This window comes from Perna viridis, chromosome 11, assembly GCF_037379345.1.
Source record: "Perna viridis isolate PV_CMFRI_1.1 ecotype Kerala chromosome 11, ASM3737934v1, whole genome shotgun sequence".
Lineage (NCBI taxonomy): Eukaryota > Metazoa > Mollusca > Bivalvia > Mytilida > Mytilidae > Perna > Perna viridis.
Genome location: NC_142455.1, coordinates 28,418,518 through 28,437,489, shown reverse-complemented (window position 1 = coordinate 28,437,489; position 18,972 = coordinate 28,418,518). Strand labels below are relative to the sequence as shown.

General features: G+C 32.7%; 1 protein-coding gene across 4 annotated transcripts in view; it reads left to right on the top strand.

Annotated features, from left to right (window-relative positions):
• Window positions 1-469: 469 nt before the first annotated feature.
• The window catches only part of LOC148603608 (protein boule-like), a 32,128-nt gene continuing 13,625 nt past the window's right edge, over window positions 470-18,972 (top strand). For all 4 annotated transcript variants that reach the window (XM_088551263.1, XM_088551266.1, XM_088551265.1 and 1 more), the window contains exons 1-6: window positions 470-545; window positions 5,613-5,735; window positions 12,987-13,078; window positions 14,407-14,464; window positions 15,152-15,235; window positions 15,664-15,682. In XM_088551263.1, coding sequence (XP_088407389.1) covers window positions 543-545; window positions 5,613-5,735; window positions 12,987-13,078; window positions 14,407-14,464; window positions 15,152-15,235; window positions 15,664-15,682 — 379 coding nt within the window. In that variant the 5' untranslated portion in view covers window positions 470-542. The remainder of the gene's footprint in view (window positions 546-5,612; window positions 5,736-12,986; window positions 13,079-14,406; window positions 14,465-15,151; window positions 15,236-15,663; window positions 15,683-18,972) is intronic.

Genomic DNA, 18,972 nt, shown 5'->3' with positions numbered 1-18,972 from the left:
CTACAATATCTTTTGTTGGAAAAATGTACTTTTCTATGGATTCTGTGGGAAATTTTGAAAATGGGACTCACTTCTGGCATGGTGCCGTTTAATGTAAATAAATAACAATGTGAACTTTTTTTTTTAAATACACAATGACGGGGAAATCCCATCATCCATGATCATCACAGCGTGACACCCGGCTGGACAGTGGAACGATATCTACTCAGCAGGCGCGAAAATTATCGTCACTTGGAATTAGCTTAGTCCATTATGACGGTGGGCTCGGTTTGCGACAGTTGTGGTTTGTAAAATTAAGAGGTGCTGAAAAACGGGTTCCTGCTGGTCACACTGTTTTTTGTGTAAAAAGTATCATTATTTTCCCCTAGTTTGTTTCATCAGTCTAACAACTTGTAATAATAGAAATATTTGAACGTTTTACACCCCTGTAATTAACTTGGAACAATCCAAAAACTTTCTTGCACACATTGATTAGATTCGGCTGCAGATCATTGCTGTTGTTGACTTAATTTCATCTGGAAAACTTCAAAAGATCGTCGGAAATGGTAAGTTTCGAAGTTTACAAAGTTTTTAACTTGTAGTTAGTGTGCTTTTCTATCGAAATTAGTGCTACTTCAATTCAAGAAAATGTTTATGTATTCGAGAAAGTGCAGAAAAGAGCATTGGAATGTCACTGATTTTGTTGTGCCTTACTGCATGAGTGTTGCTAAATTTAGAGTGTTCAGATAAATTTGACAGTCAAGACGATCACTACACCATTGTTCGGCCCTAAATACGAGTAGTGTTTGTGATAAAACGCAGTTTTCCAATTTTGAGTTCATTTTTCTTGTTTCTTGCAATGTACAACATTCACATTTTGTATTCATTATAAATGACCATAGGGGTTTCATTTTGACATGAGGTGTTACTTGTACGAGTTCTTCATGATGTCATCACTTACATGTGATTTGGTTTTAGCTGGTAAAAAATCCATTGAGTGGCATGGGACATTGATTTAAATCATCATAGCTTAAGATAATTGACAAATTCTTTTGGTTCCCTTAACTTCAAATAAAAGTCTCTACACCTAGAGAATTTTTGAATAAATATACAGTAATTAGACTATATAAGCATAAAATTTCAACAACATTTTTTTATGAAAGTAGAGGTTTACTTGTAATTATTATTACAATTTTTTTTCAAAAATATGATTTATTTTTTCTAAATGAAACATTTAACAGAACCAAAATTGGTTATAAAATAACTAAGTTGTAGAGTTTTGAAAATTGGGATTGTAATCATGAAATTTTCAATTGTTTATTTAGTTGTTTATTTGCAACCAATTTGACACTAAATGATGTGCAAATTAGTGAACATGACATCACTAATGAGATTAGTGAACTCTATTATTTGTCTGTCTGTAGGATGAATAGTATCAGCTGCTGATCCAAAAAGGGGCGGGGACAAAAAATTAAATTAAGATTTGTCACTTTCTGTTCATATACATGTATCTAAGTTCGAAATGTATAACAATATCCTACAGGGATTTCATTTGTCTCCCTAGGGCCATATAGCATCACTTTTCTGATGCTATATTTTTAACACTAAGTGACTAACAGGATGCTTCCCATGGAGTCCAATACAAATTTGATGCTATTATTTTTAGATACAAGATGCTGTATTGAAATTGAGGGGTTACCTGGGTGCCAGTGTTCTAGGATTTTTCAGAAATTGAGGCTTCCATAAGAAAAGTCCATATAAAATCAACTTTCCCACAGTCAATGACTGCTTTCCTAACAAAACAAATCCTTACAGCTTATGAAGTTTTCAACTTGCCACAGGAAAGTGTAACTAAGGACTTAATTTTCCCTGACCCAAATTTCACTTGCCCCGGGTAACAGGAAATAGGAATCCTAGAACACTGGGTGCTACATTTTTGTACATGTATCTGTAAATCTTTGGGGGAACACCGTCTTCTATGCATTTCAAATGAAATATTCATTTAAAATTCATGGTGTAGGAAAACATGGACAAACTACTCTTTTTCAGTCTACATACATGTACACTACAGCTAACGACCATTTTGACGATGCCACTCACCCACGGTGGACAAATCAAGTTGTTCATGCTTTACCCACCCTTAATGCCCATGGTGGACAGATGTCCACGTGCCCACCATGTCAGGTGGACAGTATAGTGTCCACGCCCAGGGTATCCGGTGGATGCATGATAACCTGTTGATTGGATCTAATCCATGATCAGCAATTTTATTACAATGTTCAAACGGTTCAGTATTTCTGAATTAGTTCATATAATTAGATACGCTTCTTATAATACAACAGGGCTGTAGTAATTATTACGTAAGAATGAGTTTTTAACTCCGATTCATGTTAGAACGAAGCAAGACTTAAAATTGATCACCAGAATGTGTGGGCAACGTGGACAGCGACCAACCACGTGTCCACCGTGGGCCGGTGGGAACGTGTCCAAGTAGCAGTAACAGTAGCATACAAATTGTAAATTAAAATATTAAAGAAAGTCGAGTACTTGCGAACTACTTACTTTACTGACAGGTTTCTTATGTAATAATTCTAAAAAAAGAACAAAGTATTTTAAACCAATAACTATTAGAATGCTTTGAGTGTGTCAATTTCTTATGCAAATTTGATAAACGCCTTTGTAATATCGTCAACCAATTAATGTGTTTCACGTTTTATCAAAAGGTGTGTCCCTGTGTTTTGGAGCATTGTATGAGGTAAATTGACATTTCATTGACACCAACAATTATCGATCGACGAACACCATGCCTTACTTGCATAGATAATAAGAAGAGGAATAATACTTGAAAGTATCTAAAATTCAACACCGTCATTCAAAAAATAACTTTAAGAAACATACAGAAATGTAAAATTATGCTTTCTTAACTTTTTCATACTGTTGACGTTAAATCATGACTTTCATTTTATGAGTCAGACTTTTTAATTAAAATTAATTTACTTGTAATTCCCGAAAATCATCCCATATCAAGTTATTAATCAAAATGCACTTCAAAAATGGATTTCTTTTAAAGTGTTTTATTTTGGAATCTCATAAAAACATTATTACTTTCATTTTCAAAATATCCATTGTTAGTTTATGAATATACAAATAGGTGAATGACACAAGGGCAATCGTATTTTTATTTCCATAATTCAGTGTTCTTGTAAAATCATGCTCAATACAAGTATTTTTTTCTTTTTACTAAACATAATAATCTTGTAAAGTATTAGTTATTTTCATATCATAGCCACCTAGAAATAAAATTAATCAATGTGTTTACAATGATAACTTAGTCAAATCAGTATTATCCGTGTAATGTCACTACTTAATACCTGAGCGTGTCACACTCAGCCAATATACAGGAAGTGGTGGATTAACTGTCAATTAACGAGAAGGAATTGTTTAATAATATTTAGATTTAAGAATAAAAGAAATCAAATTTAATGTTTTATGATTACAGAAGCATATTAGGGACATCCAAAATTATATATTTTAATCAAAATTTCGCCATTAAAAATTCCTTATATAATAGTGTTAGAATCCCCAAGATATATATAATCTGATAAAAAAAAATAAATTCTTCTAGTATGAATTTACGACTAACTATAAATAAAATAAACTAATTGGTATCTTTATTTACACTGGTGTGCTGACTTAGTAGGTCCTTTTTCTGAAAATCTCCAATATATTTCAATACTAAAACGGGACAAAATTGAGTTTGAAAATTTCGTATTTTTGCGTTATTTTGCCTTATGGATACATATTAAATTAATCATAGTAGAGAGTATTATTCAAATTTTAACATATTTAAAATTCGTAACACCAGCCCACAGTCGTTTCGATTTTATTTTCGAATTTCATGAAGGTTGCACTCATCGTATATCTTGTTTATTTTCTTTACGGTTGATGACAAAAAGAAAAATTAATTATTATTTCTCCTCAATCTAAGTACACACATGCACAAAGTTCCAGTCATGATTAAATCACCTACATGAAGGTACATGTAAGTGTGGTTAGCTAATATGCGCCCCGCCCCGTTAACTGTCCAGTTTCATTTCACAATACTTTAAACCACACTTTCAATATTCCTATAATTTATTACCTGACAATCAACGTTACTGCATCTTTGCTTAAAACCACACCCTTGACATTTTATTTAATTGATTACCTGTCAATTAAAGGTCGGAGATAGAACACCTGCATCTTTAGCCACCGTGAGAAATTCATAGCAAAATAATGCAGTGCCGTAAAAGGGGATGCTGTTGTAAATAGATTCATCTTTCAGAGGGACTGCACATCCAATCTTAGTTGATTTTCTCTAAGAATTTTAAGTATTATAAGCAAAAGGAGGGTGTACTATTTCCATCACATCGTCGTTAAAGTATTTTTCTCAGAATTCATCTTACAAGATTATTTGTTGTTCCCAAGTTCATATAAGTTATGTTGAACTATTCAGTATTTCTGAATTAGTTCATACAATTAGATACGCTTCTTATAATACTACAGGACCGTAGTAATTATTATGTAAGAATGAGTTTTTAACTCCGATTCCTGTTAGAACGAAGCAAGACTTAAAATTGATCACCAGATTGTGTGGGCAACGTGGACAGCGACTAACCACGTGTCCACCGTGGGCCGGTGGGAACGTGTCCAAGGGTGGACACAAATTGTTCACCATTGCCCACTCCCACCGAGGGAAAAGGGAATCGTCAAAATAGTCTTTAGACGTAGTGTATGCTACTTTTTTACATAACAGTAGTCTTCTTTATATTCATATCTCTGCTTTTAAAAAAACCTTGCATTCATCTCCCACTGAAAACAACCAAATCAAACTGAATTAAGGACAGTAACTCTTGCAAAGTGTCAATTTCATACACCATACAGGGGTTTCATTAATTTTTCAGTAGGAGGTACTTTGCAGAAAGTAGGAGGTACATGTACCTAATAAATTTGGCAAGGGGTCTGGGTCCTGGATGTTAGCCTTTCTGAGATTTAAATTTTGACTTGAAAATATGGTATTAAGTCTGCGATATATATGTATTGCATATTGTGCATCAAATACGGCAAAAAATATTTTTACATCCTGATGTACCACTTTTGAAACATCTATGCAGACATCAAATTATTGGTGACCACAAAAGTTGTATTCATGTCCCTGTTCTGCAAGATTTACACATTTAAATTTTTGTAAAGTAACTGGTAGAAAATCAAATGGCCCTTTAAAATTTGTCAGTGCCCCATAAAAATTGACTTGGCCCCATGAATCATTCAAAGATGAAGCCATTGTTCCATCATAAAAAAATCCTTCCCAATTGCTGTAATAGTATGGTTTGGAAGTAAAATGATACATATCATATAGTGAGGTACAAAAAATGTAACTGTCTTTCTAGTCATAATTTTTTTTATAATTTAATTGAAGCCTAATGACTATTTTAATTTGCTGTTTCCCTCTTACTGTTAGAGTTCTGATTCAATGGGTGTGTATTTTTAGAAAGTTATGAAATCACTTGACAAGATTTATTTGTGTAGTTCATGTACATTTTTTGTACCTGCAATATACATGTACACTAAAGTGTGTCACAATTGTATTTCAGTCAACATCAGCAGACATATCACCTTGTGTGACTCCATCAACAACTCCACTGAGTGGCAACCATGCTCCCAAGTATGGAACTGTAATACCAAACAGGATTTTTGTTGGTGGGATAGCTGCTAATGTAAGTATAGAAAATGTACATCATTATGTTAAATTTGCTTTATCTGTTATTCAGGCTCAATATAATAAACCAGTGGGGAAGGGGGAAATGAATTATAAATGTACCAGTTAAACCACAGATGTGTACCCAGGGTTTAAAATCCTGTCCGGGCTGTAACTTCTTTTGTCTTTCGATGTAGGCTTTTGGTATATGGCATGTCGGTAGATCACGTAAAAATGATGTGTTGTAAAGATGATGTGTCGTGTTCCATGGATTTAGGCTAATGACCTCAAGGTCAAATTTGTTTTGTTTTTTTTTGTGTGTGTGAAAAACTTGTATCCAGGCTGCAACTTTTTTGTCTTTCAGTGTGGGCTTTTGACATTTGGCATGTGGGTAGATCACATAAACATGATGTGTTGTGTACCATGGTTAGTGGTTTATGACTTCGAACGTTGACCCCAAGGTCAAACCCATTTTTTTTTCAGTAACAAACTCTTGTCTGTGCTGCAACTTTTTTATCTTGTGGGCTTTTGATATTTGGTATGTAGTTTGATTGTCTAAAGATGATGTATCATGTTTCATGTATAGTGGTTAATGACCTTAAACTTTGACCTCAAGGTTAAATTCCTGTTTTTCGTTGACAAACTCATCCAGGCTGTAAATTTTGTCTTATGATGTGGACTTTTGATATTTGGCATGTGGGTTGATCACCTAAATCAAATTCATACATGGGTCATTCTCAAAATATGTGCAATTCCTGGGTTGGTGTTTGGAAAGAAAATAATTTTGCAAAAACGAATGGTTCTAGGTTTTTTTTGGACTGTGGATTCCAAATATTCATCGTCCAAAATATTTCCACAGTAAGTTGAGTACAAATCCGTCAAAAGTTAACCCTTGTTGTGTTGCGCATTTCTGAACGAAAGTCTAGATTTTGATATTTCGCAAACATGCAAATTATATGCAAATTAGTTGCACAATGGTACTGATGCTGATTGTTATATATAAGTTATAGGTGGGTGATCATGGGGTGGAGTGGATGGGGTGAGGAGCTGGTAGGAGGGTGGGTGCTCCAATGCATAAAAATGGGTCTGTCACTTGAAAATGGTCATTTTTGTCCATTTCTGGTCATTATTTGCTACCTGTTGGGTTCAAAGGGAACAAATCGGGAACCAAAGCACATTCATCCTACAGCCTGAAGACCGTGAAGGCTACTAAAGCCAAATAAAGTGTGTTACAGTCACGAGTGGGGGTCAGGAGCACCCTGAAGGGTCATTCGTGTGAAAAAAATGAGTATTTTTTCCAATTTTTGGCCTCTGTCCATAAACCGGAAATAGTCAATACAAGGGGTTGACATCGAAATGGTGGTGACAGAAATCATTCTTATTTAGTTTCCAGGCGAAATAAAGTATTACAGAATAATTTTGCTCTGGTGAGGGTCTGAGAAATGAACCCTACCCTCCAAAAAATCTCATTTTTTTCGACCGGAAACTCATGACCTCTTCTTTTAGCTTTCAAGTCATTATTTATTAACTCTTTATCAGATAGCCTCATTTTAAAGCACAGTCACGCTCCTTGCAGATGGATACAAATTGCACTTTCCTATACTCAGATTTACACTACCTGAACCGATAAAGTGGAACAGGGTCCAATCCCAAACAGGTCTGGGTGTAGGACGACAAGGGTTAAGATGTGTGTTTAAATTCATCAGCAAATGTCTTTGGTATAACACAGATTGTTTTAGTCATTATAAGAAAGGAATAAGTCATATAGACCGTTTTTAAACAGAAAGTTGACAATGTAATGTGGGTTCAAAAGTAGGAAAAAAAATATATCAAAGCTTCATGATTTTTGCTATTGGTCTTTTTCATATCCAGGTGCGAAATGCAGCTGAAATCAACCATGCAAAATCTCCAGAATAATGCCATTTTTAAAATATTCTGTGAATTTCTGTTATGGCACCATCATGTTATTGTGAAGCATCAATACAGTAACAATCATTTTAAAAAGAAATGTTTTATCATGCAATTATTGAACTTTTTACCGGATGTTATACCGTGAAGAAATTTGTTATATGAAGGACAATTTTCAAGAATATTTTCCGCCTATCAAACACTGTAGAACTTCTTGGCATTCCAATTGAATACCAATCAATTTAGATAGGGGAAGCAAAAACCAAAACGCACACTGAAATCCAAATTTCATCTAGAAAATAAAATAAAATACATCATTAATACATAAATGTCCATGGCATAACATAATAAATGTCTTTTGTGTAACAAATGTCGTCTTTTTCGGTAGAACATAAATAGTGCAAAACCCTTTTCTGTCAAAAGGAATCCTGTAAATAGTGTAATGAATTTCAATTTGCAATTCAGAAGTTAATTGATCAAAATTTTAGTTGTTTTCTTCAAGATAAACTATATCACAAATAAAATGAATCATGAATGCATTAATGTCCATGGAATAACAAAATAATTGTCTTTGATGTAACGCATTTTGTCTTTGGTGCAACACAAATTTTGCAGAACCATTTTTCATAGAAAGTACTCCTGAGATAGTGTTAAGAATATTTGATTCTTAAATAAGAAATGTGTAAATTGATAAAAATATAATTACTTTGAAAAATATAAACTTAATGATTAAATGGATTAGTACTGCATAAATGTCCATGGACAAACAAAATAATTGTTTTACATAAAACACAAACTAAAATAATTTACAATTACTGTAGCAGCTTAAGTTTTTCAATTTGTTTGGTGTTATCTATTATAAAATATTGTTTCTTTGTACATTTCATTTTCCATCTTTAAATATATAATAATTTACAAAAAGTCTTTCGTCTAATGTATTTAGTCCTATGAGGCCAACTTTTTTTTATAATCTGTTTTAGGAGAATTTTTTTTAAAAAATTGGGTCGAGGGGAGCAAATAAAAATAAAAATAAAATTCAAAATCTTGGCGAGTCGATGAAAAAAATAAAAATAAAAGTAATTGTTTTTCATTTTTATCATTTTTTTTTTTTGCTATATTTTAAATGTGCGAAAAGTAAAACCTTTTGATACCCAATTTTGATCTAAGTTTCACTTCTTCAATTATTAATACTGATTGATACTGTATTCACAAGGAATAACAGTGATCATCAGCTGTCCAAGCCAGATAAAATGGTAATTATAGGCAAGATGTTTACCCAGTACAGTATATGAATGTGATTCCTTTTAATTAATTTATCCATAGAGGACAATCTTATCTCTTGGTGGTTAGATAGGATCGTTTTCTAGACAAGATGATTATTTTGAATTGGCAGTTGGTATTGAAATAGTTGGTTACATCAGTATCAGTTGTGGAGGTGGAATGTTCTTGCTTTGAAAAATGTAAATAATTTATGTGCAGAACGTTTTTACTGTGTTACAAGATATGTTGAGATTTAGAAATAATGTTAAGGCTAATATTGCCCACTGGTGTGTTGGGCAGTGTATGATAACGTTGTTTGGTTAATAAGCATTTATTTCATAATTAACATATATTAATCCTTGTGAAAGTACGAGGACACAATTAATTTCGTAGTGCATTTCAACAGACCCATCTTGACATATAAAAAAAATTCCACCTCTTCAAACTCATTCAAACTTCACCAATATGGAAACATGTAAAAGCAGATTTCTATAAGAGTGCCAGAAAAATTCACCATCATTTTTTATTTCTACCAACTTTGCTTCAGAGACCCCGTGGACATGAAAAGTGACCACTGCCAAAGGTCCTAAATTTTGACCTTCTTTCATAGGACTAAATCACAACTTCCACATACAATAACAGAATGAAAAAAAATCCTTTGTAAATTTGATCCTTGCCCTACATTTCTGCAGTTAATACTAAGCAATAAAGTTTATGACAGGCAAAGAAAAAAAATCAGGAAGAAACACAAAAAAAAAAGGAACTATATTCGTATACAATGAAAAGTCAAGGGGAATTAATTGTGATCTCGTACCTGAAGCTGTTTGCATGATAAAAATGTTAGTGGGACCATGGCATGACACCTTTGTTATGACAACCACAGCTTTCTCATGAACAATCTCATCAATTATTTCGTTGACAGATACAGAAAGATTCACCTTCCTGTATTCCCCAATAATAATTGGGTTTGAAATAATTGTAGGCCGACCCTCGAAGGCATTGTTGTTGTGGTCGGCCATTGACTTTCAGTGTTTTTCATTAACTAATGTTAAATGCAGAGGGCTTCCAATAACTTACTATAATAAAACTATCGCTGATTGGTCGCTTCATTTTTACTCGTCCAATGAAAACTTGCGATCTATTTTCTTTTATTTTTAGCATGGGATTTTCTCGCAAATATTCCTGGAGTCTGCGGGATTTACAAAAATAAAACGACATTCATGTACTTCTATTTTTATTTTATTTTTGGCTAAAATAGAGTCAGTGGTCCTGTAAAACATTAAATGAATGTTGGCCTGAGTAAGATTTTTCTTGTTACACCAAGGACTGTTATACCCTGGACAAACGTAAGATAATTTTCATTCAATATTTAAATAACTGGACCCTTCATAAATAAATCGCAAGTCATCAATTTGCTATCACTTACTGTGATATTTCAGTAATAAGAATTAATAAATTTAGTTTTTTATGGACTGTATATCAATGTTATACCAAAGACCATAAAATAAAATTGCGCAGTCATTTGTACTCACATATTTTGATTTCAAATCATTTTAACATTGCTGCTGCAAAACAATGTCTGCAATTTGATTATGTTGGATTATGGAGAAGGGGAAAAACTATTTTTTGAGTTATTATTCAAAGCAAGACAAGCCATGCCCCTGACTTATCTTTGGTGTTATACCAAAGACAAAAAAAAGGCATGTTCCGATGGCAAAAAAAAATCAGCTTTATTAGATATATGCATTTTTGGATGTTACAAAATCAAATTTACATATCAACATGCTAAATTATTGGCTTTTTGTGTAATATTTGATGCATTTTTAAATTCCTAGACCATCATAAAAATTGAAAAGTGGGCCAGGGACATGCAAAAAACAGCAACAAATGCCTACTTATCAGGGTGGAATTTTTTTTTACCATATAATGTTATGATTCATATATTTTTCCCCATCTTCAGGCCAGAACACATCAGAAAACATAGATTTTGTATATTTATTAAATAATTTCCATCCACTAGCCCACAGGGACAACACAATTGCACATTTTTTGAGAATGACCCATGTATGGGGAAATTGCCATGGTGGAGCTCACAGAGATGGATTCCATCTCGATGATTTCTAGTTTTTCCACTGTTCATAATGAGGATAGCGTGAGTGGAGTCAACATTTCAAAATATGCTTGTTGTTTTATTCTTGTGCTTACAGGACAAAATATATTTAATGAAGTTTAAGAGCTGTATATACAGAAAAAATGAAAGGAAAGTATTGAAATGTAGCCATTGTATCTCTATTTTAATTTGGTTGAGTCACTATGGAGGAGAATAGTGGACTGTGAAGAGTGGAAAATGGACCAGTAGTGAGAAAGTTGTTAATAACAATGTTCCTCTTCCCTTTTGCAAGTAGACAGCTTGAATTTCAGAAAGAATTTGTTAAATTGGAAAGCATTCATAAGAGTTGTGGTAAAACTAATCTTTATTTGGAGTGTCCCTTTCCAAATTAACCAAAAATAAAAAAAATTTCTAAAACAATGTTGGTGGTTTGGAGTTCAGGTAAACACACATGTTTATTTTTATACATGTAGTCTGACCTGTGGGACTTGTGGATTAACCCATTGATTGCTGATTTGGTATGTAGTACATGTGTATCGTGTTTCTGTTATCTGCATATACTGTATATGAATGCTATTTACAAAGCAGATGGGTATCAGACTTGGGAAAATATAAATAAATACTTGTAAGTGTGCAAATTTCTGTCTGACCAAATGAAGATCAGTTGCATTTCGTCGCAACTGGGATTTACCTAATAACATGTTAAAGACTGAAGTATTCAAAGTTGCTGATCTTCAAATATTGTATGCCACTGATTTTGGCTTGCTTTCAACATCCGAATAGGCATGATTGCGATATCCACTAGAGTAGAATCTTGGTTCCCTTGGTTTACTCTTTCGTAATTGTGATGACAAGAATGTTTTTCAATGAAAACAATTAACTGATTACCAGGAAGTTCTGGTAATGTTTTCGTTCCACAAGTTTCTCTCATATTTTTGGCAACTTTGGGTCGCTCTAGATTCTGACCAGGGAGCCAGATTAGGAACCTGATTCAACAATTGGCAATGACTATTTATAGAAATTGGGCCCTGCTAATGTATATGACCTATATAAGTAACGAGCTTCTTTGTCTGAATTGGAAATTGGGTAATGTTCAATTCCAACTGACCATGTCATCTTTTAATGTAAACTTCCTGTTCTCATACAGGCAAAAAAACCACACATAGAACACATTTGTATGACTTTTAAGGGATACATTTTGATCTTGTATGAAGCTAGAACTATGAAGATATGGGGGTAAACATGGCACTGATCAGAAGCATAATGTGAAGTAGTAATATATAATAATGCAAGTCGCATGCATATATTGGCAACTTAATAACACCCCAACCCTTTTCCCCTATGGTAATGGGACATTGTTTTGGTCTTGTCCATCTGTCTGTCACACAACTGGACAGTGGTCATCCCAACTCTGACTACTCAATTGAGATAACTTATAAATCACAATTTTTGTTTATTTGTTGACAGAATTTTTTTTTTGTCCATTGCATATAACTTCAACAAAATATGACTAAATATTATTGATTAAAATTTAATTCTTATACATATATAAATTCATGCAAGTCAGTGCTTTGGACTCTTATCATAAAATGGCACATTTTTTGGCTTGAAAATAATACATTTTATTTTATAAATTCCTGTGCCCCATTTAAACTTGAATGTGATACTCTTTATGTGCTAAAATGACTGCAATTATTATACCCCTCCCCTACTTCACGAATGAGTGAGTTGTATATTTGAATATCCTTATCTGCCTTTGAATGACACAAAAAAATTTCGTCACATAAAACTCTACTTCCAATAAAGGATTGATTTCAGATTTCATGTGTGGCTTCATGTAGATAAGCCATCTATTGTAAGTGAAATTTGTTGCTCTCTCGATATTTACTTCCTGTACGAGCATAACAGTGAGTGCAACCTAACTGGTCTGATAGAAATTGAGTAAGATTTTGTCGCATGAAACGTAATTTTTTAAAACTTTTATCATATCAGACAACAGAAGAAGAATTGAAAAGTTTTTTCTGTGGTTATGGAGCAGTGAAGGATTCCAAGATAATTGCTGATCGGGCAGGGGTTTCTAAAGGGTAAGAAATTTACAATATGCATACAGTGAACAGTGCTCACCTTTAGCCACTAGCCCGAAGCCGGGGGCTAGTAAAAATTAATTTGGGCTAGTGAAATAATATGTACATTTCTCATTTTGGGCAAGTTGGGACATCTGGTCTGGAAATCATGCAAATTTTACCGGACCGACGTCTAAAAGTAGTGGTCATGTCCAGTGGTCCGACGAATTTCGCCATGACTGCAGGCTATTATTTCTCATGTGTTTGGTACAGATTCAAGTCTAACTGATGAATATGAGATTATGTCAAAATCTAGGAATTAATTAATAATGGGTGTAAATGAATAATATACAAAATTATGTGAAAATTTTGAAAACTTACACCTTAAATACATGTAAATCTACATTCTTGTTGATTAGTTTTCTGAGAGATAGGGAAAGTGAAATGTTAACATCAAACCCATAGTCGCCTGAATATAGCTGAAATATTGCTGCTTGGGCCTTTAACCCCAACAATCAATCAATCAATCAAACCCTTAATATGGAACTGACAAAAAATACAATATATAAGTTCTTAAAATTGATAATAGTTTTTTACGATGCCATGACTGATTGTGGATTATTTTTCATTGTTCTAGTAAATTCAGTTGCTTAAAAAGGAATAATAACAAAACATCTAAAATATGTCCAGCGTATGAGGTTAATATTTGATGAGCCTTGTTCTGTTGGGCAAGTTGATTCTACTTGCCCAAATTGAAGTGTAGGTTGTCTTTCAGTAAGGAAATGTTGAAAAATGAACAAGATTTGGTTGTCCTATGGGTAGATATAGTCTAATTTTTACTTGTCTGAAGGGTGGTTTCACTTGTCTCGGGCAATAAGACAACCTTTAGCATCATACTCAGATGTCCTCAATTTGCATTTTCCTATGGAAATGTCTATGAAAATTATTTTAAGTTGCAACATGAATAAACTGATTGTATAATTAAAAAAAACCATTGCAAATGTTAGGAAAGGTAGTTAAAATATTTCATCTAAGGCCAAGAAAAAATATATGTCTGTTTAAGGTTACACTGGAAGAAAAAATAGGGTAGGTAAGTAGGTGAAATCATTTTATTTTTTTTAAATTATTTTATATAGACACTTATGGGAGGATTTCTTGACCTTAATATGGCTCAACTAAAAATTTACAGTTAAGCAGCATTTCATAAAAATTACCATTAACATTTGCTAGGGTAGGTAGGGTAACTTTAAACAGACATGTTTTTTTTTCTCTGGCCCAAAGTTAAACCTATATCATCTTGACATACGGTACAAGTACATTGAGCAATTGTTCAGGGAATTTCATTTCAGGTATGGATTCATTACCTTTGAGAACCAAGAAGATGCTGATAGGATTATAAAAAAAGAGGTAACCATAGTCATGTGTCTAAACAATGCTTAGATTTGTTTTTTGGTGGGTCTTTTTTATGAAAGACATAATTGATTTTGTTTTATTGTAACTAATTAATTGCTATCAAAAACCAGGTCTGTATTTTCTTAGGAACATAATATTGAACACTTCATTATTATATGTCCGAATAGATTTTATTTACAAGGTCAAAGTATGGTCACAATTCAAATGCTCCTTTTTGAAAAAAAAAACCAAGTTATCCTTGGTTTGACAGGTAAAGTGTATACATCTACTTATTCTGTAAAGGTTTTAAGTAGTGCTTCAGCTAAGAATCATACATTATGTAATGTGATTCATGGTTGGAAAGCCTCCATTCCTTAATTTTGATATTTTTTTAAATGTTAAAAGTAAACATGAATTAACATGTGGCTTTTCACATAACCCCTGTTCTTAGGAGATACAAAATTAAAAAGAATGTACTACAGAATCACATTTTACAGAATTTGCATGATTCTTGAAAAGATTACTACTTAATAAACCAGAAATAAGGATCTCTGTAATGTTTTGTAACAATTTATATCCAACTGAACAGTTGATCTGTCATAAGTAAGATGGCTATTTTTGGCTAGTGCCCTGTTAGCATGCATGACATTTAACAATCAATTTTCTATGTTTTAAATTCAACTGTTCTGGTATTGCTTGTAGTCTGAGAACTTAGTATTCAGAGAGAGGAAGCTTAACATTGGCCCAGCAATACGCAAACAAGTCAGTTTAGAACAGGAAGCAGTGGTGAGTACTATAACACAATACATTAAGTTGTTAATGTCAATTTTTAAGGCAATTAACTAGGAATTATTATGGAAGAAAAGTTTGAGCAATTTTTCCATTACCCTTCAAAGGTAGTGGTTTTCAATGTCCTGTTTGACTTTTAAAATGTTTTTTTAAATCAACTTTTCATAGTTAAAGAATGACCATTAGAGATTGGTGATTGGCCCATCATTGTAATGATTAAAAATTTCTGATTTTCTTCTGACATCGATTCACATATAGTTAATTGACGCAAAATTTTATCACATTTATTATAAATTAGGAGGGAGATTTGTGGGTTTTTTTTAACAGTTCCTGCTAACTTTTGCTAGTGTGCGTGTGGGTTATATTCTTCTGATAAAATCTCCAAACTTTTGAAGTAAATTCTTTTATGTATTTTCAATTTTCAGATAATACCAAGAGCTTTTGGTAAGTATTTTATCAGATTGTGTATCTATCACAATAACATCACCACATGACAGTCAATGCTTGCATGGTAATTACACCTCAGTGGTAACAGTGCTATAAATAGAATGAAGATGATTACCTATGATGGGTTTATTGTCTTGATGAAAATAGCAGATTTAACACATCAATCTGGTAGCTTTTGTTATGGTTTGATTTTTTGTCAGTTCTTAGTGTGAATTGAAATAATTAAGAAAATTGGCAAAGGTATTCTTTGCTTGAACATTTATTATGGATAAAATGTAGGTAGAACTGTTTAAATAGGCACGGAGATGTCCTAGATATTCTGTTAAAAAAAAACAGGGAGGTTATAGGATAATAGGATTCACCCTGTCTGTTCATACTATTTTCTAAATAGCTTGCAGTATACATGTATTTATGAAACTTTGTCCATATTGGTCCCTAAATGTACAGGGTTCAACATCCTGCAGGGTATTAGTCCTGTTTGGGCAATGTCTACTTTAATTTTCTTTTATTTTAATCAAGATAAGTATTGAACTGTAAGGTTGGATGAAGTTAAGCAACCCATTTGCTGATGGGGTTTACCAAAACAAAAATCTTGAGGAAGATCCAGTCACAGACTTGATTTGTAAATGTCCGTCTTTTTTTTGTTGGTCTTGTATCGAAGGCTAATTGATATCCTCAAACATTTTTCACTGTTATTTTATGTGCTGCAATGTGTGTCCTTATATATTTAGTTCTTCCTATCATGTATTTTGTTTGGTTAGTTTACTTGACCAAAAATCATGAAGAAGTGTAGACTATAATATTGATCAGTTCATGATTATTCAATGTACTTGTTTAAGTATATGTGTGTTTACTACAGTAGAATATTCATTAAAGAGTGATAAGGAAGAAATATAGTGAAATCCCTTGCTCCTATTATACACTGTATTATTGATATGTAGTGCATCACGTGTACATGTACATACTTGTGCTTTCATGTATATTTTCTAGGTCAATGTTAAGTGTTTCTTCTATTCTTGAGATTTTACCAGTAAAACACTGATTCACACAATTTTTTACCTAAATGCCTTCATAGTGATGAAGACGATTCATTGAAACCCTCACTTGGTTTAACCCTTCTAACACCAATATTTCATAAAATATATGAGCTAAAAGAAATGTTAGAAAAATATCCAATACAACATGAATGACACTTTTATGAACCCTGAACACATTTATTAATTCCCTTTAAATTAAAAAAAAAAAAATCACAACATCACAATTCCATGTATGTTTCATGTATATGCTCCACAGTTATGGGCTACAAACTTCGAAATTTCTTGTAAAGGTTTTAATGTAAAGTTTTCTGATAATGCAAGTTAATAATGAGAACTGCTAGGTCTATTGTATACAGTTTAAAGTTACATTAGAATCTCTACTTGACACTTCCATATCTATTTCATACACATGTTCCCCACTCTCACAGTTAATACCAAATTTTGAAGAACATCAACCATAGACATAATTTTCCAATAATAGTTAATTTTTTTAGTAGAGCAGGATGCGCAAATCATAATGCTGCTAAGTAGTGTTGAAATTATAGTGCTGCAGAGCACTGAGCTAAAATCATAGTGTTGAGAGCACAGTCCTTTAATTGTCTGGGGAGAATGCATTGTACTTATTTGTAAAACATCTTTACAAGTTGTAAACACTGAAAGAGAAAACTTTAGGCATATGCTGCAGTAATTGGGATTAAAATTTTAAGAATGAGTTTTGATGATAATTATAGTTTCTATAGGCCATTCTTTGTCATACTTCAACATTCTTTGTAAAAATTCTGGTGGGTCATTTTCAGCTTGATTGTTATAAATGACTCATTGCCCCTTTTAATCCCAATCACTAGTGGTGCTATCTTAGGTATCTCAATTTCTCTTCAGCTTGATGACAGCCTCTAAAGATCCTTCTAAAGGTAGTTGATGCCTGAAGTTCTACGCCTGCTGACTGATGTTCATTTGTTTTGTTTCTATACACACAAAACACTACCGTTTTTTTTCTTTTTTTGCAGTTTTTTTGGCATGCAGGGTGCACTGTCAAATTGAATTAGTTTTAAATTATTCTGAATTAAAACGATTTTCCCAGGTACAAAAAAGTATAAAATGCTTTGGCTTATACCATGTAGCTTTAACAAATTCGGTTAATTACATCTTTTTTTAAATGCAGGATTCAGAGTTTGATAAAGAATTCTGACCTTTGACAAAACATTCACTTGTTATGTCTAAAATTTTTGTTCTTTAAGTGCTTAATTTATTTTTCAAGATAAAAGAAATTGTCTTGATTTGATGTGTTGTCAAACTTTGTCAGAAAACTTTGTCAAGAGTGTCCACACTGCAAATCAATATACATTTATGTTCTTTCTGTTCACATTTATTTTTTGGTTTAATTCATCTTATGGTTCTGTTTGATTTTGAAACTGGGGAAAGCGCTATAATAAAGTAGTTGAGAGACACAGTTTTCTTTATAAATGGCGGTTGACTGCATTTTAAAAATTGTTGGTTATCTCCCATGTTTTTACGTAATGATATAATCCTTGTTCATATTGTTGTTTATAGCAGCGTTGGCATGATGTTGGACACCTGACCTTTATAGCGTAACAACACATCACTAGAGTTTTGTCTTGATAGTCTCCACCTAGAAATTTCTTAACTATAAGTTAAAAAAATACAATGCCTTGGCACCATGTACTCAAATGTAATAATGATATTCCTTTAAAGTTCTGCAACAATTTAAATATGACAGTATAAACATTTATGGCCTTGGAATTAGATGAGATTTTAGCCAGGCTCGAGTAATTTGTGCGTGGATCTGTAAATTTGGATGCTTTTTCAAAAATGCTTTATTTTACATGATTCAGTGCTCTAGGTGAAGACTATTGCCATAAAAAAAAATCAGTCATTAGTGTGTTCTTGGTGTATTTTAGTAACATGTGACCAATTTCTTATACTGAGATCTTTTACATTTGGTTTTGCATTCAATATCATGAACAGCAGTATTTGAAAGATCTACACATGTCTTGCAGGGATGATTTTTTTTCTGCTTTTTATGGAATTTCTGCCATTTCATATCTGGATTTTTACTGTATATTTACTTCCGATTTTGCCAATTTCTGCTTTGTAGACCTTGTAAAATCATCCCTGGTCTTGAGTTATATTTTTATGTAAATTAAAATTCTTCACTGGGAATTGAAAAAAGTTACTATTTTATAAATTACTGTTTACCCCATTATTGGTAATTTTACTGTTAGTTATTTT